Source organism: Vicia villosa, linkage group LG4, assembly GCF_029867415.1.
Source record: "Vicia villosa cultivar HV-30 ecotype Madison, WI linkage group LG4, Vvil1.0, whole genome shotgun sequence".
In the NCBI taxonomy this organism is placed as follows: domain Eukaryota; kingdom Viridiplantae; phylum Streptophyta; class Magnoliopsida; order Fabales; family Fabaceae; genus Vicia; species Vicia villosa.
This window is the reverse complement of record NC_081183.1, coordinates 38,341,863-38,367,238: the sequence shown is the minus strand read 5'-3', so window position 1 is coordinate 38,367,238 and position 25,376 is coordinate 38,341,863. Positions and strand designations below refer to the sequence as shown.

Here is a 25,376-nt window from a genome sequence, read left to right as displayed (position 1 = left end):
TATTCCTTTCAAAGATGCAAATTCGGCACTCGTACGCATATCAATTATGTAAGTCTCAAGTTGATTATCAAGCATCACCAAACTAGTCGGACAAAATTCACTAGGATAAAACTTTGCAAATTCCATCAATTTTGCCTTGTCAAAAGTAGAGAATAAGTTACTTGGACACAAACAAACCATACAAATGAGCAATCGACTATTTGTCTCATTCAAAAGATTGTTAAGTTTTTGAAGGTGCATGTCCACAACAGTATAAAATAATTCAATGCAATAGTGATTCCTTATTATGATAGAATGAGAAACCTATCCTTGCATGTTACTCGCACCATCATAACCTTGTCCTCAAATTCTAGAAGTAGTAAGTCCATGTTTGCATAACAAATCATCTATGGCCATTTTTAATGACATGGATGTTGTAGTTTTAACATGAGCAATACCCAAAAACCATTCAACAATAATTTAATCTTTGTTAACTTAACGCAAAATAACAACCATTTACTCCTTATTAGATACTCCCTCCGTCCCAAATTATAAGAGAAAAAAACAAAAACACACTTATTAAGTCATTTAATATACTAACAACTTACTTGACATTTTCTAAATTGTCCTTCTTAATATTATTTAATTAATTTTTAATATAAAAATCAAAGTATAATATGTGTAACTTTATTCTCATTTTCAATAATTTCATGGCCCACATGATATTTCTCTCTCATTGATTCTACGTAATGCTTTGTGTGTCTCAATAACTCCATTTAATATTCCAAAGATACATTTATCATTACTCTCTCTCATTGATTCAATTTCCATTACATGATTCTTTGTTATTTTCATGCTAGCACTACCGCCAATCAAAAAAAATTCACTTTTATAAATTGCCGCCAATCACTTTTATACAACTGCCGCCAATTTATTTTTCTGAGATTGTACTCTATAATAGAAAGGTTTAATCTTCCGGTTTAACAACATCTCTCATGTTTTTTCAATATAAACTCAAAAACTTCTCTAAATTTTTACAGCTTCTAAAGTCTAACAACCTCTCTCATGTTTTTTGAATATAAACTCAAAAACTTCTCCAAACTTTTACAGCTTTTGAAGTTGATATTGAGTTTTTTTAAAAGTAATAACATGTCTTTCATTGATGATGTAGTTTTTGACATTGAAAACATAGCAGAAAATACAGTTTCAGAAGTGCAACATGATCAAAATGAAGAAGTAGTTGACGAGGAAGACGTCGACATACTAACCGACTAAGGTACAATCATTTCGATCTTTTTTTAACTTGTTTATTATAATGTGTTGTTGATGGTGATATTAATGTGTTGTTGTTTGCTTCTTGTGTTATTACATGCTTTGGATGAAATAATATTGATATGTATAACTTTATGTTTTAGTGGTAAAATTTAAATTAACTTTTTTTTAGTTAGAAACATCCATGTATAAGCATGTGTTACAGTGGAAGCTCTTTTGTGTTGGAAAAATCCGTTGTTAAAGTGGAAACTATTTTGAGTTAGAAATCTGCTTGTTTATGCATGTGCTAAAACAACAACTATTTTTTTAATATGCAGTGGAAAATATTGATCCATACGAAGCCTCGCCAATTAAAAGAAAGCGTTCATTTTTTAGCAATATCCAACGAGATGCAATTTCTCAAATATTGAAAAATGAAAATCATGGCAGTAAACTCAAACACGGGATTATTTTTAAGTTGGCTTATTTTATTGTCTCTATCAAGTCATTTATCGGATTTGGAAGCAAATACGTGAAACCGGAAATGTTTTCCATAAAAAAACAAAAAATTATGGTCGCAAAAGAATTGAAATAGATTGTTGAATTACAAAAAAGAAGGGATCTTGCGTTGACATTCAAGTGGATTAAGACCGCAATTGAAGGAAGATAACATGAAGTGTTGTCTTAGATATTGTCTTTCCATGCTTGAGGAAAGTAGCATCCCTTATGATCCAATGTTTAAGTCCATGAATAATATTGTCCATATAGATGAGAAGTGGTTCTACATGTCACAAAAAACCAAGAACTATTATCTTTTAGCAAATGAGGATGATCCATACCGTACGTGCAAAAACAAAAACTACATTACTAAAGTTATGTTTTTAGTTGCAGTGGCTAAACCTAGATTTGACGATGATGGTAAGGAAACATTTTCTGGAAAAATTGGCATGTGGCCTTTAGTTTATGAAGAACAAGCAAGAAGGTCAAGTGTGAATAGACCATCTGGAACAATTGTCACAAAACCGATTACTTCTATAACTAAAGAAGTGAGTAAAATGTTCTTAATAAATAAGGTTTTACTGGCTATCAAAGAAAAGTGGCCATGTGAATGTGTAAGGGAAATAATTTACATACAACAAGATAATGCACTGTGTCATGTAGATATAGATGACAATGAATTTCGTATAGCGGCTTCTGAAGGTTGGTTTGATATTCGTTTTACGTGCCAACCGCCTAACTCTCCTGATTTTAATGTTTTAGATTTGGGTTTTTTTAGTGCTATTCAGTCATTGCAGTAGATGGAAGTGGAGAAAACTGTGACTGGACTTATTCAAGTTGTGCAAAATGCTTTTGAAAAATTTTCGAGTATAGATTCGAATAAAAAATTTCTCACACTTCAATCATGCATGATTGAGATCATGAAGGCCAAATGATCTAATCATTACAAGATTCCTCATATGAAGAAAAATTCTATTTATTTGTAATCGAGACAAACTACCTAGTCAACTAAAATGTGGTTCGGAATTAGTCCAAGCAACTTTTGAATACTTATGTAACGACCGTTTTATTTTCGTATTTTGTTTAATTATGTGTTATTTGAATTATTTGTTAGATTAGGTGTTAATTATGTGCTAATGTGATATTTGTGTTAATTATTGAATATTATTAGTAAATAGCATAAGTTAGTAACTATTATGAGTTATTGGACCTAAGTAGGTATTAGTAATTGAGAGGTGCTAAATATATCCCATTAGTAATTGAGTGTTAGTAAGGGTTTAAACAAAAATAAGGGTTTTAGAGAATAGAAGTTAGAATCTCATTTTGGGGAAAGAAGAGAAGAGAGAAGAGAATAGGAGAAATACAAGGTTGAAGATAGAGTTGGCTTCAATCCAAAACCCAAGGTAAGGATGGGGTTCTTTCATGATAAAGGGTTGTATGATGATGTTTAGGGTGGGTTAGATGATGTATGTAGTAACCTTGAATTGACTGCGTAGAACTTTAGGGTTTGTGATGAAATTGCATGAAATTGTGGTTGAAAACATGTTTGGATTGATGATTGATGATGAATGATGATTGCTGATGTGATTATATGTGTTTAATTGTTGACTGGGATGAGTTTTGGATGGTGGAAGTATGGTTGCGCAGTGCTGTGTGGTTCTGTTATTTTTCTGCATAATCACACGCCCGCTAAGTGGCCTCGGCTCGCTAAGCGGATGTTGTTTGTTTTTGAAAAATTAAGTGAGCTCGCTAAGCGGGGATGGTCCGCTAAGTGGAGCTCAGATTTTGATTCGCTTCAGTTCTTAGTTTGTAGAAGCGCGCTTCAAGCTGGGTTATTGAAATTTTGTTTCCATAAGCGCGCTGGAGGGCCGCTAAGCGAACCCTGTCATGCAAAATTTGTTCAAACTTTGAAATGATGTATCTTTTGATTCGTAACTCCTTTTTAAGTCTCGTTTGAACCTCCGTGAAGCTCCAATCAATGTCTATTTACTATATATAACTTGAAAACCTTTGGAAACCGTTTATAAAGCTTTTTTTTAACTTGTATGTTGCTAAATTGAGGATATTTTGATAAGTGAATATCGAATAGGTTGAATACCGTAAGAATGTGTTTGAGATGCAATGAATTACTAAGAAATGCAATGATGTTGATGTTAATTAAGTTAGTCATGTTGATTACGTTGCTCAAGTTGATTAAGTTGATCATGTTGATTAAGTTGTTCAAGTTGGCTATGTTGTGCAAGTTGGTTATATTATTTATGTTGCTTATGTTGTTTAAGTTGTATTTGTGGGTGTGCATCATTGAGTCGAATCCATGACATTATTTAAGTTGGACCAAGTGGCAAATGTTCAAGTTGGCCTAAATGGCAATTGTTTAAGTTGGCCTATATGGAAAATGTTTAAGTTGGCCCAATGGCAAATGTTTAAGTTGGGAGTTTACTCCAAATGGTACCACATGCATACGCATAATATAAAGTCGCATATTGAGTCACATTTGATCTGTTCTGATTGAGATATGAATGTTGTGATGTGTTGGTGTTTTAGTTGTGAAATTGATTATGGTGTTGGGATCGACCAAAATGTTGCAATTGTGACGAAAGTTGTTGTAAGTTGTGTAAGTTGAGAAGTGGCGACCTATGTATGACTCTTTCCGTGCTTTGAATATTATCATACTTTCCTTTATAATGAATGATATCTCACCCCTTATATTTGAATGTTACCCTTTGTTGGTAACATGCAGGTAACGACGCGATGTAGCCGTTTACCTTATTGCTCGAGTCGGTGTGTCGATGCTCTAATACGTAGCACTCGGGGGGATGTTTGTGATACTTGCTTGTGTCTTATGTTATGTTGATTATCTCTTGTTGGATTTTGTTGTTATGCCTTGTTGAGACATGTTGGATATGTTGTGTCATGTTGGCAAGGATATATGATTTGAATTTATGGTGTTATTGAATTCTGATGCGATATTATGAACTATTTCTGGTTGAATGTTTAATGAACAACGTTTCCCCATTATAAGTGCTATATATCAATATAGATGTGAGCTTGTATGTTGTTTTGCTTAAGTTGAAAATGTGATGCCTCAAATATGTTGCTTGTTTTAAGATTTTATACTCTGATTTATCCTAATAATTGCGGGGTGGATTTGGGGTGTTACAACTTACACAAATTTGATTAAGGTATGAACTCATTTTTATATTTTTTTTATTGTGGTGAAGTGATGGAGTATGCTAATTTTATACAGTCCATGAAACTTTATTGTTATTGTTAGAACAAGAAATGTTCTGATCAATATTCTTAGTTTTGATGATAACACTATGTATGAATTTTGTATAAGAGAATGTGGTACTCTAATTATTCACGTCTTCCATTTCAGGAAAAGTATAAAAGAGTATGCACAAATTAGCGTTCAGAAGCACTGGCCCATAAGTTCTGGATGGCTTCATCAGCACATGGTCTAGAGAGACATCAGAAGATGGTCCTGCAGAATCAGAACATGAACTGGAAAGCATCAGAAGATGGCAGTCAAAAGAAAAGCTCTGAAGCTCTGATGGTATCACGCTCAAAGCACTTCAAAGTCTGAAGACAGAAGTTGCAACTGCACCAAAGCTGAAGACTCTAATATTCAAACGTCTATTCTACACATTCTGAGTCCAGAAGAAAGTACAAGTACAAAAGGCTATAACGTCAAATCTCTGACTGACAAAAGGAACGTTAGAAGCTACAAAAGGTAAAGTCAGTAAAATCAGTGAAAGCATGGCTCGAGGTAGTTGACAAAAGTGTGAAACATTAAATGCAGCGTTGTACTATTCACGCAGAGCATTAAATGCTCCCAACGGTCATTTCCTCCCAGCGCCTATAAATAGAAGTTCTAATTCAGAAGCAGCAACAAATCTCTTACGCAAACATACCAAAACGCTGTCAAATTGAAATCAAGAAAAGCAAAGAAGAACTTCATCTTCAACCTCACAACTTTGTAATATTTTAGTGAGTGATAAGAACTAGAACTTAAGAGAAATATCACTTTGTGATTACAGGTTTCATTAGAAGCAAATAAAACTCTTGTAATATTTATTTTACATTGATTGTAAAAGGATTTCCTAGAGTGATCAAGTTGTGATCTGTAGACTCTAGAAGACTTAGAGGGTATCTAAGTGGAGAACCATTGTAATCAGTTTGATTAGTGGATTAAATCCTCAGTTGAGGTAAATCACCTTGTCAGGGGTGGACTGGAGTAGTTTGGTTAACAACGAACCATGATAAAAATAATTATGTTCTTTATTTTTATCTACCATTTTTTAGAAGTTGCACTTATTCAATCCCCCCCTTTCTAAGTGTTTTTCACTCCTTCAATTGGCATCATAGCGCCGGTTCTAGGTGCAAGCACTTGACCATGTTAGATAAAAGATTCAGGGAGAAAAACACAAAATCAAAATGGTTGAAACAACTTCATCTACTCCCCCTCCTGAGAAAAACAATGGTAACAATGGAAGAATTAGCTTCAACGGTTACAATAGACCACCAGTCTTTGATGGTGAGAATTTTGAGTATTGGAAGATAGACTTGAAAGTTACTTTCTTTGTCAAGATGGTGACTTATGGGACTTAGTGTTGGATGGTTACAGACATCCTGTAAACACTCGTGGAGTAAAGATTACAAGACAAGCTATGAGTGATGACCAAAAGAAAGAATTCAAGAATCATCATAAGTCAAGGACCATATTGTTAAATGTTATCTCTCATGTTGAGTATGAGAAGATAACAAACAGAGAAACAGCTCATGATATCTTTGAATCTCTAAAGATGACTCATGAGGGAAATGCTCAAGTAAAGGAGACAAAGGCTTTAGCTCTAATCCAGAAATACGAAGCATTCAAGATGGAGGAAGATGAGAACATTGAAGCAATGTTTTCAAGATTCCAGACTCTGACTGCTGGATTGAGAGTGCTAGATAAAGGTTACACCAAATCTGATGATGTAAAGAAGATTATCAGAAGCTTACCCAGAAGATGGGGACCCATGGTGACTGCCATCAAGATTGCCAAGAATCTGAATGAGGTGTCTCTTGAAGAGCTGATAAGTGCCTTAAGGAGTCACGAGATTGAGCTGGATGCAAATGAGCCTCAAAAGAAAGGTAAGTCTATTGCATTAAAATCTAATAATAAAAAATGCACTAACGCTTTTCAGGCTGAAGAAGAAGAATCTGACGAGTCAGAGTCAGAAGAAGAAGAAGATGAACTATCTCTCTTATCCAGAAGAGTAAATCAACTCTGGAAGAGTAAGCAGAGAAGGTTCAAAAACTTCAATAACTTCAAAAGACCTGAAAAGGGAGAATCTTCTGAACATAGAAGATCTAGCAAAAAGAAGATGACGTGCTATGAATGTAAAGAGCCTGGACACTACAAGAATGAATGTCCAAAGCTTCAGAGGGAAAAGCCCAAGAAAAGATTTGAAAAGAAGAAAGGTCTTATGGCTACATGGGATGACTCAGATTCATCAGATCAAGAGTCAGACTCTGAATATGAGCAGGCCAACATAGCACTTATGGCAACAATTGACGCTGGTGAAGAGTCTACTTCTGATTCAGACTCTGATGAGGCATTTTCTGAACTTACTAGAGATGATCTAGTTTCCAGTTTATCTGAACTTCTGGAAGTCAAGGGTCAACTTAGTATCAAATACAATAAGCTTAAAAAGCTCTTTGAATCTGAAACTAAGAGACTTGAAATAGAAAATTCTGAACTGAAAGAGAAAGTTTTAAAATTAACTAAAGATGTTGAATCATCTTCAAGTTCAGAAATGTCTATTCCAAGCACTAACAATATTCTGAAGGAATGTGACTTGAGCTTCAGAAAGTTCCTATCTAGAGGTATAGGCAGAAGTCAGCTAGCCTCTATGATATATGGTGTAAGTGGAAACAAGAGAATAGGCATAGGCTTTAAGGGTGAAACCCCATACAAACTTGAACCTGTTGATGAGATGATTATCAAATACAAACCTCTGTATGAACAGTTCAAGTATGGCCATTCTCATGATATTAAGCACACATCTCACTCTAAGAGTTTCCACATAACACACACTAAGAAATATGATGTTACACACACAAGAAAATCTTATAATAAATCTTATGCTAAATCTCAGTTCAATCAGAACTTGAGAAGGACTAACCCAAAAGAATGTGGGTACCTAAGGAAAAGATAATTCCTGTTGCAGATCTCCATCAAAGCTCAAAAGACAAAGACAAACATGTCATGGTACCTGGACTCTGGATGCTCACGACACATGATGGGAAGAAGGTCTATGTTCCAAAGCCTGGAACTTAAATCTGCTGGAGAAGTAAAGTTTGGAGGGAATCAAAAAGGCAAAATCATTGGCTCTGGAACCATATGCATTGGTAACTCTCCCTCTATAACTAATGTTCTTTTAGTAGATGGATTAGCTCATAAATTATTGTCCATAAGTCAATTAAGTGACAATGGTTATGACATAATCTTTAATCAAAAGTCTTGCAAAGCTATTAGTCAGAAGGATGGCTCAATCCTATTTACAAGCAAGAGAAAGAACAACATTTATAAGATTGATCTTTCAGATTTTAAGAATCAAAAGGTTACTTGCCTTCTGTCTGTTAACGAAGAGCAGTGGGTCTGGCACAGAAGAATAGGTCATGCTAGTTTGAGAAAGATTTCTCAGATTAACAAACTTAATCTGGACAGAGGACTCCCTAATCTGAAATATAAATCAGATGCTCTTTGTGAAGCATGTCAGAAAGGGGAGTTTTCAAAACCTGCATTCAAGTCTAAAAATGTTGTCTCTTCCTCTAGGCCTTTAGAACTTTTGCACATTGATCTTTTTGGCCCAGTCAAAACAGCATCAATCAGAGGCAAGAAATATGGATTGGTCATCATAGACGACTATAGCAGATGGACGTGGGTAAAGTTCTTAAAACACAAGGATGAGTCACATTCTGTGTTCTTTGACTTCTGTACTCAGAATCAATCACAAAAGGAATGCAAAAGCATAAAAGTCAGAAATGATCGTGGTGGTGAATTTGAGAACAGATTCTTTGAAATTTATTTCAAAGAAAATGGTATTGCCCATGATTTCTCTTGTCCTAGAACTCCACATCAAAATGGAGTTGTAGAACGAAAGAATAGGACTCTACAAGAAATGGCCAGAACCATGATCAATGAAACTAATATGGCTAAGCATTTCTGGGCAGAAGCAATTAACACAGCGTGTTATATTCAGAATAGAATCTCCATAAGACCTATTCTAAATAAGACTCCTTATGAATTGTGGAAGAACATAAAGCCCAACATTTGATATTTCCATCCTTTTGGATGTATTGGTTATATTTTCTACTTGGATATTCTAAACGCTCAAAAGGCTACAGAGTATACAATACTGAAACTCTGGTAGTTGAAGAATCAATCAATATCAGATTTGATGATAAGCTTGGCAATGAAAAGCCAAAGCAGTTTGAGAATTTTGCAGATATAGATATATCTAACTCAGATCATGAAGAACCCAAAGGAAAGGATGCAGCAGAAGATCAAGTTGCAGCGTCTATAGAGAACCTCAGAATATCTGAAGAGCCAACACTCAGAAGATCTTCTAGACTCAACTCTACTCATCCAGAAGATATTATCATTAGAAAGAAAGATGATCCCATTAGAACAAGATCATTTATGAAGAACAATGCAGAATGTCAATTTGGTTTAGTGTCTTTGATTGAGCCAACTTTTGTTGATCAAGCTCTGGAAGATGCTGACTGGATAATTGCCATGCAAGAAGAGTTAAATCAGTTTACAAGGAATGATGTTTGGGATTTGGTTCCAAGACCTAAAGGATTTAATATCATTGGAACTAAATGGGTCTTCAGAAACAAGCTGAGTGAGAAAGTTGAAGTCATCAGAAACAAAGCCAGACTGGTTGCTCAAGGCTATAGTCAGCAAGAAGGCATTGACTATACAGAAACCTTTGCACCAGTGGCCAGGTTAGAATCTATTCGCTTATTAATTTCTTTTGCCACTCAGAATAACATCACTCTATATCAGATGGATGTTAAGAGTTCCCTTTTAAATGGCTATATAGATGAAGAAGTATATGTCCACCAACCTCCTGGTTTTGAAGACTCTAAGTCTCCAGAACATGTTTTTAAATTAAAGAAATCATTATACGGTTTGAAGCAAGCTCCCAAAGCTTGGTATGAAAGATTAAGTTCTTTCCTTCTAGATAATGGTTTCACAAGAGGAAAAGTAGACACAACTCTCTTATGTAAAACATTTAAAAAGGATATGCTTATTTGTCAAATTTATGTTGATGATATTATATTTGGAACATCTAATGCTACACTTGGAAAGGATTTTGCTAAGTCTATGCAGGCAGAATTTGAGATGAACATGATGTGAGAACTCAAGTACTTCCTAGGCATTCAGATCAATCAAACTTGTGAAGGAACTTATGTTCATCAAACTAAGTATGTCAAAGAGCTTCTGAAGAAGTTCAACTTGTTTGAAAGCAAAGAAGCAAATACTCCAATGCATCCAATGTGTGTATTAGGTAAGGATGAGGTAAGCAAGAAGGTAGATCATAAGATCTACAGAGGTATGATAGGATCTCTTCTATATCTAATTGCCTCCAAACCTGATGTTTTATTCAGTGTATGCTTGTGAGCTAGATTCCAATCAGATCCTAGAGAATCTCACTTAACTGCTGTTAAGAGAATTCTTAGGTATCTGAAAGGTACTACTAATGTTGGTTTAGTCTACAGAAGATCTGAAGAATACAACTTAGTAGGATATTGTGATGCTGATTACGCTGGAGATAGAGTTGAAAGGAAAAGTACTTCTGGAAGCTATCAGTTTCTGGGAAGTAATCTGATCTCTTGGTACAACAAGAAGCAAGCCACAATAGCATTATCAACTACAGAAGTAGAATACGTAGCTGCTGCTGGATGTAGTACACAGATGCTCTGGATGAAAAGTTAGGTAGAAGACTATCAGATATATGATAATAACATTCCTATATTATGTGATAATACTTCTGCTATCTGTTTATCTAAGAATCCTATTTTACATTCTAAAGCTAAACATATTGAGATTAAACATCACTTCATTAGGGACTATGTTCAGAAGGGTATTCTATCTTTAAACTTTGTTGATATAGAACATCAGTGGGATGATATCTTTACAAAACCCCTTGCTGAAGATAGGTTTAAGTTCATTCTGAAGAACATCAGCATGGATTTATGCCCAGAATGAATGTGTTGAGAAGATCTGATGTATGGATTAGATTTGAAATTTTTATTTTCTTATCAGATGTTCTGGTTATGTTTGATCATTTAGACACTCTGATATTGTTATTGCTAACATTTCATATGTCTAAGTATGATCCAGAATTTCTGTTAAAGCAAAACAGCTGTCACCAACTATTCTAGATGATGACCACGTGTTCATTCTGAAGGGACAAGCATGCGTGCAGTTGATGAGACGCCGCCCTAGGTAACTGTGCAAATCTTTTCAAATCTCACGCTACATCCACTAACGTCTCTCAACATTAAATGTGATTGATTCTCTGCATTCTGTAACTGCTCATATTCAGAATTTTATTGCATTTTGTTTTCACGTCCGTGTCTATATAAACACTTTGCATATTCATTTTACCCTTTTTCACGGATTCATCATCTCTTATATGCATTTTGTCTCTTCTTCTCCCTTTTCAAAAACCCTAAAGTTAAGAAACCCCTTAATCTCAAGCAATCTTCAATGGCGTCTTCATCTAAACAACAAGTTGGTTCGTCTTCTCAACAACAAGAACAAGATCATCAGCAACACCAGAATGTTCCTCAAAAGACTTGTTTGATTCCTATGGATGAATTAGAAGTTCTTGCTGAAATGATGGTCGATTTTGATAATCTAGAAGAACATGACATTCATCTGACGGAAGACAAGAAATTTCAAGGATGGGAAAATTTCTTCTATCGTTTGTGTGGACCAGTTTACCCAGATTTGGTCAAGGAGTTCTGGGTTCATGCTTTAATCATGCCAAAAGCATTTCTGTCCTTCTTTCATGGTGAAGAAATATCTATCACTGAAAATCTTCTCAAAAAATTATTTAGTCTTGAAACCGCTGAAGGTGCTTCTAGAGCCATAATTGGAAGAACAGATTGAAATGCTGTTAATACAGAAATCTTCAAAGATGGAAAAGAGTCTACAGTTATCAAGAATCTGAAGGATCCCTACAGAATCTGGGCTAAGATTCTTCTGGGTTGCATTTACCACAGAAAGGCAATTGTCTCTCCCAACTATGTCAACAAGGATCAACAATACATTCTGTATTGTATTGGTAAGCAAGAGAAGGTGGATCTTCCTTACATAATATTCAACCACATGTGGAATCATGTGAAAGACTCTAGGGAGGGAGTCAGAAAGAAGTCTACAAAGTACAAGAGAAACATTATTCCTTTTGGAAGAATTATTACAGATCTTCTGGTTCAAACTGGATTGATTGGTGATCTAGAGAAAGCTGGAGTTATCAAGGATATATATGCAACGAGTGGAAGCACTATGAATGCTAACACTCTGAAGAAGATGAGCTTAATAGAAACCATTGGTGCTCCTCCCAGAGTGGACCATGATATTCTGACCAGAAAAGCTCCTGCTCTGGCTGACTTTGAATTGTTTTTCAAAAATGAACATCCTGACCTTGTTGTCCGCTATATAGCTATGTGTAAGAAAGAAGGCTCTGTGTATGATCTTGTGTGGATAAGTAAACAAAAGCTTGTCACTACAGCTAATCAAGTTCCAGAAACAGAGGAACAGAAAAAGAAGAAGAAAAGAATGCTAGAACAACCAGAAGGAAGGAAAGATAAGAAGGAAAAAATAAGAGAAGAAAGCAGAGAAGAAACTAGAAAAGAAGGAAGAGAAGAAGGAAGAGAAGAAGGAAGAAAGGAAGGAAGAGAAGCAGAATGAGAAGAAGCGGAAGGCTGTTGGAGAAGGTCCTGCCAAGCCTCAGAAGAAGAAAAAATCTTCAGGTATTTCTATCTCTGAGCCTGTTTCTGCTCCTGTTTTAATTTCAAAAAATGTATCAATAGAAGCTCCACCAGTAAATTCACCAGAAAAGCCCCAGCAAATCCTCCTCCAACCACAAATATCTCTAACCCTCCATCTTCTGCTTCACCCAAGTCTAAAGGCAAACAGCCTATTCTTGATTCTGAACCTGTTCATACTTCTGAACCAATTCTTGAACCAACACCTTTAAACACCATTATTCCTCCTCATGCCATAATCTCCACCTCTCAACCTCCTCCACATTCTAACTATGAACCTGCTGCACTGCTGTGTTCTTCAACCTCCCCTCACCAGAATCTTCATTTTCTGACTCTTTCATTCGCCTCATGAACTCATATAAACCTCAAAACAATCCATCCTCTGACCCCATTGTCGTAGTCTTAGACTCTGACAATGAAGTTGAATCCTCTGTTCAACCATCCTCTTCAAACACATCTTTTATGAAGGATAAAAAAACACTTAGAAAGGGGGGGTTTGAATAAGTGTAGCTTTAAAACTTGTAAGATAAAAACAGTTTGCACAATGATTTTTATCCTGGTTCGTTGTTAACTAAACTACTCCAGTCCACCCCCTTGGAGTGATTTACCTCACCTGAGGATTTAATCCACTAATCACACAAGATTACAATGGTTTTCCACTTAGATAACTTTTAATTCTTCTAGAGTATTCTGATCACAACCTGATCACTCTAGGAACAAACTGCTTAGATATCCTCTAAGACTTTCTAGAGTATACTGATTACACCTTGATCACTCTAGTTCTTACAACTTAATGTAAACAAATTCTTATAAGAGTTACAATGCTTCTTAATAAGCTATTATCACAACTGTGATTTTTCTCTTAAGTTTAAGCTTAATCTCACTAATATATTACAACAGCAATGTAGTGAGGTTGAAGATGAAGTTTGAGAGCTTTTTGAATTTGACAGCGTTTCTGTATGTATGCGCAAAGTGTTGTATTCAGCTTCTCATCAGAACTTCTATTTATAGGCGTTTGAGAAGATGACCGATGAGAGCATTTAATGCTTTGCGTGATCCGTACAGCATTGCATTTAATGTTTCACTCTTTTGTCAACTACCTCGAGCCTTGCTTTCGCTGTGTCTACTGACGTTGCCTTTAACAGCTACTAACGTTCCTTTTGTCTGTCAGCGTAGCCTGCCATCTTGTACTTGCTTCTGATCTGATGTTTGTGTAAACAACATTTGAATATCATCAGAGTCAAACAGCTTGGTGCAGAGCATCTTCTTGTCTTCTGACCTTGAAGTACTTCTTAGCGTGATACCATGAGAACTTCAGTGCTTCTGCTTCCGATCTCAAGTCCTTCTGATGCTTCCATAGACCATGTTCTAATTCTACTTGACCATCTTCTGATGTCTTGCCAGACCATGTTCTGATGTTGCATGCTGAACCTTCTGAGTCAGTGCTTCTTGCGCTGATTTTGTGCATACTCTTTATATAATTCCTGAAATGGAAATTTCATAGTATTAGAGTACCACATTATCTCATACAAAATTCATATACATTGTTATCATCAAAACTAAGAATATTGATCAGAACAAATCTTGTTCTAACAATCTCCCCCTTTTTGATGATGACAAAAACATATATAAATGATATGAATTTGCAATCAGAATATCAGACGGCTAAAGACAATTACACAGTTATAGCATAAGCATATAAACATAGTGTGTGAATATGTCTCCCCCTGAGATTAGCAATCTCCCCCTGAGATAAATAATCTCCCCCTGAAATAAATACTGGAAGAAATTTATAAATAAAGGACTTCCCTGAGTATTTTCCATTTCAGTTGAGACGATCACATATGCTTAGATCTTCAGAACATTCATAGCTTCTGCTTCTTGCTTCCATAGGACAGCTTCAGAGCTTTGAATTTCTTCTTGAATCATTGCATGCTAGATTGTATCAGAACATTGTTGAATGTACCAGAGCATCATCAGAGCATCTCTACATCCTGAAATGTTATAGAACAAACTACACGACAAAAGTCAGAGCATGAATGAATCAGAACATAAAATATGTATCAGAACATATAATATGTATCAGAGCATAAACAATAATGTTTCAGAGCATATTTAGAACAAAAACATGCATCAAAACATATAAGGAAAAAAATGTGTTAGAGCATATTCTATCATCAGAATATCATAACATTCTTCCTTCTTGCTTTTGATCTTGAAGCTTCACAGCACTCAACTTGCTTCACTTTCCATGAGCTTGTTTCCATACAGAATTGCTTTTCCCCATGTCTTTGCTTCTCATGTTGAGCTTTTAAGATTGGCTTCAATCTTGCAAAACACTCAAAGACACAGAACTTGCAAATTCTTGTTAGAAATGTGGAGACTTACTCCCAGCAACTGATAATATAAATCAGATCATTTATCACAGTTTCTCCCCCTTTTTGTTATAACATTAAAAACACAAAAGATTCAGATGAAAAACAAAACAATATGAGAGAAGGATAAAAGATTTTCATTCATTGGAAATAATCAGAAGATACAAGGGATGAGAAGATAGATGCACAAAGAAGATGCAAAAGGAAGGAAACAACTAAGACACAAAAAGACTAAGACGAGCCTAGCTTAGACATAATCTTGGCCAGCATGTCATGAATCCCAGCATTGCTCTCAAACTGCTTCTCCATGAATGAGCGAAACTCATCGTTGACAACATCTTGCTTGTCCATGCGAGAAGCCAGTTCAGCTTGGTTCTTCTGAATAACCTCTAGAGTCTTCACCAGAAGAGAGGGTTCACCAGAAGAAGCTTCACAACTTCTGTTTAGAGGGACAGCAATCTCAACAGCAGCATCCATTGTGAGATCATCATCATGATTTTCCTCAGCAGGAATATCTCCAACAGGATGAATCTCAGCATCTGCTTCTTCCCTAGAAGCATCTTCTTCATACTCAGGAGCAGGAAGATCAGAATCTCCATTTTCAAGTGCTTGAAGAATGGCAGCAAGATTCCTTGGTGGAGTAGGACCTTCAACTTCTGGAGGATCAACAACTTCTGGAATGACCATATTGGGGGCCTTCGCAGAAGGATTCTCCCTCAGAAAATCAAACAACCACTTGAAGTCTCTAGTCAGAACTGGATACCTAGGTCTCCAAACCACAATCTCCCTACACGGATTATCCAGCAGTTCATCAACAAACATCTTCTCCTCAAGAACTCTCCTGTTTCTGATGGGATGATAGTATATACCATCATTAGCTTCTAGACGATATCCAGCATAACCAGGTGCAGCAGCCACTAGTCTCTTCTGGACTTTCATTGCTTCAACCTGAAAATCCTGTCGAAAGCTTCTCCAAAGGTTTCTAGTAGAAACATCATCAAGATCATTGAAGAAGGCATCTCTCAAGAGATCCAGCCTATAGACAAATTCATGCTTGAAAACTCCAGGAAGATATGAGGTTCAGGTTCAGGTGGGTTGAAGGTGAATTTGTAGTCAGGGTAAAGGAGGCAATATGGATTGGGTTTTCTGGGAGGTAAGGGATGGGATAGAGAAGGTGGGGCTGTTGTGGTGGATGAAGATGGAATATCTGTGGGGAGGGTTGATGAGGATGGAATATCAGAAGGTGTGGGAGGATAGACATTTAGTGGAGTGGGGTTCAAAACAGTTGTAGAAAGAGATGGTTGGGGAGGATTTGGAATGGTGAAGGTGTTGTGAGGTTCAGAAGGAGGAGGTTGGTATACTTGCCTGGGAAAATTGTTAGTTCTTTCAGCACGGAAAGACTCCCTGATGCGCTGCTCTTGATATTCTTTGGAGTTTACTTTGACAGGATCAAAGGTGACCCTCTGCTTCTTGGCTTTCCTGGCTTCTTCTTCTTGAACCTTTCTCTTCAGCCTTGCTTCTTTCTTCTTCTGATCCTTCTTCTGTAGGTCAGCCAGAGAAGGAAGAGCTCTTCCACAAATCCATGCAGGATCAACAGAAGATTGAGCTCTCACAGAAGCTTCCAAATAACGCTTAACTGCCTTGTTAAGTTCTTCTTTAAACAAGGAAGCAAAGCCTTCAACCGGAATTCTTCTGGTCAGAATATCTGGGAAGATTACTGGAGCAGAAATTACATTCGGAATAAGTTCCAACCTTCGCAGATCAAATTCATTTATAACGTGCCCTTGAATGACACCAAAGTACTTGGACGTTCCAATAGTCCTAAGGGAATCCAGCAGGTTACTTTCAATCAGAATGTCAGAAATCATTCTGGCAAAGGGAATAACAATTCTTGGAAGGTGAGGAAACTTCTCACGTTCTTCATCTCTTGACTCTTCATCTCTTGACTCTTTTCAATCAGAATGCAGAAGAGAGTATATTTATGATCAGGACTAATGTATGTGGAGGAGAACGATCTTCTTCTATGATGGAGAGATCCCAGAATAATCTCAGCCCAAACTTGGTAGAACGGCCTCAACACACCAGTTTGATGAGATTCAATACCAGTAGCATTAGATATTTGTCTATCAACCTGTGGCCAACAAACTGCCATGAAGAGGACCAGTACATTCTTCTTCATCAGCCAGGTTGTACAACTTCCTTATCAACTTTTCAGTTATCACAACTTCATGCCCTAACACGAAGGAGATGATTGCAGTTGGGGTAACCGTTGCATGAGCCCAGAAATATTTCACTAGAGCAGGATAAATTGGTCCAACCAATCTATCAAGGTAGTTTGACCAGCCTTGAGCCATTGTCTTTGCCTCGGGTTTAAAACCATGTACTTTTAGATTTTCAAAATCCACTAAAGATTCACAAAGAACTTCCATTTCTGATGTAGGAATGGAACAGGTCTTCAATGGAGCATACCCATACTTGCTAAAAACCAGATGAGTAGAAGACATTTCTGCTTGGCTTGATGAACTTGACGAAGGATTCATGGTGATATACTGAGATGTAGTCACAAACTAGGGTTTATGCGATGAATGAGAGATGAAAGAGAGGGATGAATGAAGAGAGAGAGAGTAAAAAAGATGAAATGAAAGTGAAGATGAGTATATAAAAGGTTGGATAAAAGAAAATAAATAAAAAATGCAATATGTTTTAAGTGAAATGATTACAGAAAAACATGACATCAATTTGCATTTAATGAGATATGACGTTAGGAGAGATAAAGTGAAAAATTGACATGATTTTCACATTTACCTAGGGCGGCGTCTCCTCAACTGCACGCATGCTTGTCCAAAAATAGTGAACACGTGTTCATTTTCTGGAAAACTGATGACAGCTATTTTACTCTAAAAGACATTCTGAATCAACTTAGATAATGAAACGTTAGTAATAACAGAATCAGAACTTCTAGTTGATCATTATCAGAACTTCTTATAAAAACATAATCCCAACACATTTCAGAACTTAACCATATGTAAGACCTTCTCATCGTCTCATTCTGGGCATAAATCCATACTGATATTCTTCAGAATGAACTTAAACCTATCTTCAGCAAGGGGTTTTGTAAAGATATCAGCCCATTGATGGTCTGTATCCACAAAGTTTAAAGAAAGAACACCCTTCTGAACATAGTCCCTAATGAAATGATGTTTGATCTCAATATGTTTAGCTTTGGAATGTAAGATAGGATTCTTAGATAAACATATTGCAGAAGTATTATCACAGTGTAGCGGGGAAAATCTGAGATCGAAGCCATGGGATTGACTCGACTCAATATTTCAGTGAAAGTCGCCACCGCGCTTTATTGTTTCCAAAGGAAAAGGGAAAAGAACGAATAAAACCCAAAGTTTGTTTTTAAAACAAAAAAGAAGAGATCTTAGGTACGGGTGTTGTTTATACAAGGGGAAGGTTTTAAGCACCCCTCATATCTGTGGTACTCCACAGGAACCTTTTTGAAAATCTGTGTCGTGTGTGCTAAAAAAGGGTTTGTTTTATTTTTTAAAATAAGCTCGGCAAAGCGTTAAGCCTTGTGCCTACATACCTCCTTGGTGCAATGGAGAAGTCAGAGCTAATGTAGTTCCGCTTAAAAGGGAAAACATTTTAAAAAAACGAATAAACACTTTATCGTCGTCGGAGAGAAATACTCAGCCATTGATTTTGAGCATGAGAACAAATGAGTTCTTTGCATCGCAAATGAAAGAAGGGCTCCAACTCGGATAAAATCAACGAGTATGCCACTAGCTCTCTCACGTGGAAAAGATCTCATTATATCAATCAATTCCAAAATCGTGGGGTATAACCACTCGTTTCGACAATTAATCGTGTCTAAACTTTTTGAAGAAAAAGGCCACTAAGGGCAAAAGATATTTTAAAGAAAGATTTTAAAAAGGTTGCAAACATAAGAAGGTTTTTGAAAAAGGAAGAAGATTTTGAAAATTAAAGAAGGGGAGGAGATGAAGAGGCTATCCTATTGCGTAAAATAAAAGCTAAGGAAAGAAATGGTCTAACCGAAGAAGAAGCCAACACTTGACATTGTGAGTCAAGGTAGATTTCCCATCCTTTGGAATATCAACACTAAACCAACACATTATCACTTGGGGATCCAGATGAACTTATTATCTTAGCACCACTTTGCATTAAGCACATTAAAAATTCTGACGAAAATCGGGCAGAGTAACGGCTGTTTTCGGGTAAAATCCTTATATCAATGCCTTGGAATTAACCATCAAGGGCTTTCAAGGAAATACCTGCATGCACAAACAGACAGCAATCCAATGCCAGACAGACAGAATAACAGCAGAGTAACAACAGAATAAGGGTCCAGAAGTCCTAAGTCCATAAGTCCGAATCTCCAAAATGCTCAGGATAGTAACCAATAGTCCAAAAGAGAGCCTTAGGTATTTTTTAGATTTTTGTTATTTATTAGTGTTTTAGCATAAAAGTAAAGTATGGTCCAAGTGGACAAAAGAAAATGGCGGAAACATAAACATAGTGTCCAAATGGACAAAGAAAAAATAGCGGAATGTAAATATGATGAAATGATAAAATAAAGCGATAAAGCGAGAAATATAAAGAGCAATATAATAAAGTGCAGAAATTAAAGTCAATTGTTAGATGTTAAAGATAACCATCTTGAAACTTGTCAAGTATGTTATCAAAGTTAGTAATGAAGATCGATGGTGAGTGAAGGATGTTCTCGGATTTAAAGTCAATGGAAATTTATCAGAAGCTTGATAAAATCATAGCGACTACACGATAAACCTCCATAAGTCTTAAATCAACCGCATAAAATTCTCTTCCATATTTGATCTTTTTGATTCGAGACACGAAATATTGCGCTATGTTAAGCAGATCGCCAAGTGATTTATGTAGAAATCACCCTACAACGAGGCCGGTCAAAACTTTATGTGCTAATGCATGCGAGAGAAGCGATATGTAGATCACTCTCCGAAAGCAATACCGCACGAAAAGAAAAATGGTGAGTGATCTAGTCTTTACCAAGAATCCATAAGAATTCTCAAGGTATTAAGACTTTCATTGATCAAAATAAAGAGAAACAAAAGATGGAACCACATTAAAAGCTCCTTTCATCCATAATTACAATCACTTAATATTGCGGATTCGGATTCTCATCCTATCGACGCCCTAAGTCCATTGAAATTAGAGAGAAATTAGGCCTCTAACTTGTGATTCAAAGAAAATATCAAAAGAATGGAGTAGAAGATGAGTTAGAACCTAAAACAAGTCAAAAACCACAAAAACAAGCATTCTGCCCAGATGTAAATCGATTTGCACAGAGTGTAAATCGATTTGCATAACTCTGTTTTCAAATCTGCGCAGTTTTTCAGTTGTGTAAATCGATTTGCACCAGATGTAAATCGATTTGCACAACACAGTTTAAAAAAAAAAACAGCAAATCAAGAGAAGAAAACTTGTTTAAACATAAAACCAAACACCTTGTGATCTTGAATCAATTTGTGCACGAAAATGTATCAATTAAGCAAGCAAAACTCATCAATGTAGCACCAAAGGTGCATCAAGCATAAACAACAATGGTTCACATCTTGAATTATGGAATGGATCTAGAATTTTACCAAATCTTTCACAAACTTTGAATCTTCTCAAGAACACACAACCACAAGCCTTGATCTCTCACAATTGATGAAGAAAAAGTAGTGTTTATGTTGAGGTTTAGCTCTAAATTAGTGAGGTTCAAGATGTGACTCACTAATTTGTGTGGAAGAAATGAGAGCTTTGAGTGAGGGGTTTGGAAGAGGTGAGGAGAGAAAGAGCAAGAGTTTTCTTGGCTATCAAAGCTTGAAAAATGAATAGGGGAATGCCTCAATTTATAGCACTTAGGCTTGGGAAATTTTGTGGCTTGGAGTTAGGATTGGAAAATAGAATTAGGCTTGGGAAAAGGATTTGGAGCCAAAAATGAAATCCAATGGTCTTGATGCAATCACATGAGGGTTTATGATTAAATGATGTAGGTAATCAAATACAAGAGCTAAGTCATGTTTCCCATGCTTGCAAATGATGTCAACACTTCAAAAAGCTGAAATTTGCCTTCATTTTTCCAAATTCGCACTGGTGCAATCGATTTGCACCTTATGCAAATCTATTTACATAGCTGAAAAAGGCAAAATCTGGGGCAAAAACAGTTATGCAAATCGATTGCTGTCTTATGCAAATCGATTTGCACTGATGGCAGAAGCAAATCTGGTGCAAGAACAGTTGTGTAAATCGATTTACACCTTATGCAAATCGATTTGCATAGTGAAAATGTTGAAAAATGCTCCTTTTGATGGATGTTTTGACTTGGTACCTACAAAACACAAACACACAAAAGCACAAGGCAATATTTTTGGTATTTTGGTTAGTAAAACAATATATACAAGACTAAACATGGGTGCTTGATGATTCCCTTGCAGATGAATTGAGCATAACATCACAAGTAGAGTTCTAAGTTGAAACTTCTTGATTGATGATTGGTATGCAAATGATGTGTGATCTTAGGGTCAAAAATTGGGGTATGACACACAGAAGATAGGAATGTTACTCTCATATATTTGATAATCTTCTAACTGACTTTTCATCCAGAGCATTTGTGTGCGACAACCAGCAGCAGCAACATATTCTGCTTCTGTTGTTGAGAGGGCAATGGTAGCTTGCTTCTTGCTGTACCAAGAGATCAGGTGACTTCCAAGAAATTAACAACTTCCAGAAGTACTCTTCCTTTCAATTCTATCTCCAGCATAGTCAGCATCACAAAATCCTACTAAGTTGTATTCTTTAGATCTTCTGTAGACTAAACCAACATTAGTAGTACCTTTCAGATACCTCATAATTCTCTTAACAACAGTTAAGTGAGATTCTCTAGGATCTAATTGGAATTTAGCGCACAAACAAACACTGAATAAAATGTCAGGTCTAGAAGCAGTTAAATATAGAAGAGATCCAATCATACCTTTGTACAACTTCTGATCTACCTTCTTACTTACCTCATCCTTACCTAGGACGCACGTTTGATGCATAGGAGTTTTGACTTCTTTGCTTTCAGAAAGATTAAACTTCTTCAGAAGTTCTTTCACATACTTCGTTTGATGAACATATGTTCCATCAGAAGTTTGATTGATTTGAATCCCAAGAAAATACTTGAGTTCTCCCATCATACTCTTTTCAAATTCAGCATGCATAGACTTAGCAAACTCCTTCCCAAGTGTAGCATTAGATTTTCCAAAAATAATATCATCAACATAATTCTGACAAATTAAAATGTCCTTCTTAGATTTTTTACAGAAGAGAGTCGTATCCACTTGTCCTCTAGTGAAACCATTGTCCAGAAGGAATGAACTTAATCTTTCATACCAAGCTCTAGGAGCTTGCTTCAAACCATACAATGATTTCTTTAGTTTGAAAACATGTTCTGGAGACTTGGAGTCTTCAAAACCAGGAGGTTGGTGGACATAGACTTCCTCATCTATATAGCCATTTAAGAAGGCACTCTTAACATCCATATGATACAGAGTGATGTTATGTTGAGTGGCAAAGGAGATTAATAAGCGAATAGATTCTAACCTGGCCACTGGTGCAAAGGTTTCTGTATAGTCAATACCTTCTTGCTGACTATAACCCTGAGCCACCAGTCTGGCTTTGTTTCTTACCACTTCTCCCTTCTCACTAAGCTTGTTTCTAAAAACCCACTTTGTACCAATGATGTTGAATCCTTTTGGTCTAGGAACAAGATCCCATACATCATTCCTTGTAAACTGATTAAGTTCTTCTTGCATGGCAATTATCCAGTCTGGATCTTCTAGAGCTTGATCAACAGAAGTTGGCTCGATCAAGGAAACAAGACCTAATTGACATTCTGCATTGTTCTTAAGGAATGCTCTTGTTCTGATGGGATCATCTTTCTTTCCAAGAATCACATCTTCTGAGTGAGCTGAGGTGAGTCTAGAAGATCTTCTGACTGTTGGCTCTTCAGAAATTCTGATATTCTCTAAAGATGCAGCAACTTGATCTTCTGATCCTTTGCTTCTGAGATTTTCAGCTTCTGAAACTTTCCTTCTTGGTTCTTCAGCTTCTGATATATCAATATCTATATCTGCAAAATTCTCAAACTGCTTTGGTTTTTCAAGACCAAGCTTATCATCAAATCTGATATTGATTGATTCTTCCACAACCAATGTTTCAGTATTGTATACTCTGTAGCCTTTAGAGCGTTCAGAATATCCAAGAAGGAAACATTTTTGTGCCTTAGAATCAAACTTACCAAGATGATCTTTAGTATTCAGGATGAAACAAACACATCCAAAAGGATGAAAATATGAAATGTTGGGCTTTGTGTTCTTCCACAATTCATAAGGAGTCTTATTTAGAATAGGTCTTATAGAGATTCTATTCTGAATATAACATGCAGTATTTATTGCTTCTGCCCAGAAGTGCTTAGCCATATTGGTTTCATTGATCATGGTTCTGGCCATTTCTTATAGAGTCCTATTCTTTCGCTCTACAACTCCATTTTGCTGTGGAGTTCTGGGGCAAGAGAAATCATGGGCAATACCATTTTCTTTGAAGAACTCCTCAAAGAATCTGTTCTCAAATTCACCACCATGATCACTTCTGACCTTTATGATTTTACACTCCTTCTCAGATTGAATCTGAGTGCAGAATTCAAAGAACACTGAATGAGACTCATCCTTGTGTTTTAAGAACTTTACCCATGTCCAGCGGCTATAATCATCTACGATGACTAATCGATATTTCTTCCCTCTAACAGATGCTGTTTTGACTGGTCCAAACAGATCAATGTGCAGAAGTTCTAACGGCCTAGAGGAAGAGACAACATTCTTAGATTTGAATGTAGGTTTGGAGAACTTTCCCTTCTGACATGCTTCACAAATAGCATCTGATTTGTATTTCAAATTTGGGAGTCCTCTGACCAGATTTAGTTTGTTAATCTGTGAAATCTTTCTCAAACTAGCATGTCCTAATCTTCTGTGCCAGACCCATTGCTCTTCAGAAACAGACATAAGGCAAGTCATCTTCTGCTTCTCAAGATCTGAAAGATCAATCTTATAAATGTTGTTCTTTCTCTTGCCTGTAAATAGGATTGAGCCATCCTTCTGACTTACAGCCTTGCAAGACTTTTGATTAAAGATTATGTCATAACCATTGTCACTTAATTGACTTATGGACAATAAGTTATGCGCTAATCCTTCTACAAGAAGTACATTAGTTATGGAAGGAGAGTTACCAATACTTATGGTTCCAGAGCCAATTATCTTGCCCTTCTAATCTCCTCCAAACTTGACTTCTCCACCAGACTTAAGCACCAGGTCTTGGAACATAGACCTTCTTCCCGTCATGTGTCGCGAGCACCCAGAGTCCAGGTACCATGACATTTTGTGCTTTGTCTTCTTTGCTGCTAAGGATAACTGCAACAGAAATTATCTTCTCCTTAGGTACCCACAATTTCTTGGGTCCTTTCTTGTTAGTTTTCCTCAAGTTCTGATTGAACTTGGGTTTAGCATGATAAGTAACAGGAGGAACAACATGATATTCTTTAGATTTGGCAGCATGATATTTTTTAGGTTGTGTCACATGCTTCTTGGTGTGTGTTGTGTTAAAGCTTTTGGCATGTGAAGTGAGCCTAATATCATGTGAGTGGCCATATTTGAACTGATCATACAATGGCTTGTATGTGATTTTCAAATCATCAACAGGTTCAAATTTGTGTGGGGTATCACCCTCATAGCCAACGCCAATCCTTTTGTTTCCAGAAACACCATATATCATAGAAGCAAGATGACTTCTGCCAATACTTCTAGATAGAAACTTTCGGAAGCTCGAGTCATATTCTTTCAGAATATGATTGAGACTAGGAATGGATTTTTCTGATTCAGAAGGAGATCCAATATCTTTGGATAATTTTAAAACTTTTTCCTTCAGTTCAGAATTTTCCACTTCCAGCTTCTTAGTTTCAAATTCAAATTGCTTTTTCAGCTTTTTGTATTTGATACTAAGATGAGCCTTGAGTTCCAGGAGTTCAGTTAAACTGGAAACTAACTCTTCTCTAGATAGTTTAGAAAATACCTCTTCAGAATCTGATTCTGATGTAGATTCTGATCTGTCATCCACTATGGCCATCCGTGCAAGGTTTGCCTG

General features: G+C 36.4%; 2 protein-coding genes and 1 pseudogene across 2 annotated transcripts; all 3 read left to right on the top strand.

Moving 5' to 3' along the window:
• The window catches only part of LOC131597089 (uncharacterized), a 37,915-nt pseudogene extending 36,661 nt beyond the window's left edge, over positions 1 to 1,254 (top strand).
• Positions 1,255 to 1,901: 647 nt separating this feature from the next.
• On the top strand, positions 1,902 to 2,528 carry LOC131597088 (uncharacterized). Its single transcript, XM_058869803.1, has one exon. The coding sequence runs from the start codon at positions 1,902 to 1,904 to the stop codon at positions 2,526 to 2,528; it is 627 nt and encodes a 208-aa protein (XP_058725786.1).
• An 8,969-nt stretch (positions 2,529 to 11,497) lies between these two features.
• Positions 11,498 to 11,902, top strand: LOC131597087 (uncharacterized). The gene has a single exon (XM_058869802.1). It carries the CDS (start codon positions 11,498 to 11,500, stop codon positions 11,900 to 11,902), a length of 405 nt encoding a protein of 134 aa, XP_058725785.1.
• The last annotated feature ends 13,474 nt before the right edge of the window (positions 11,903 to 25,376 follow it).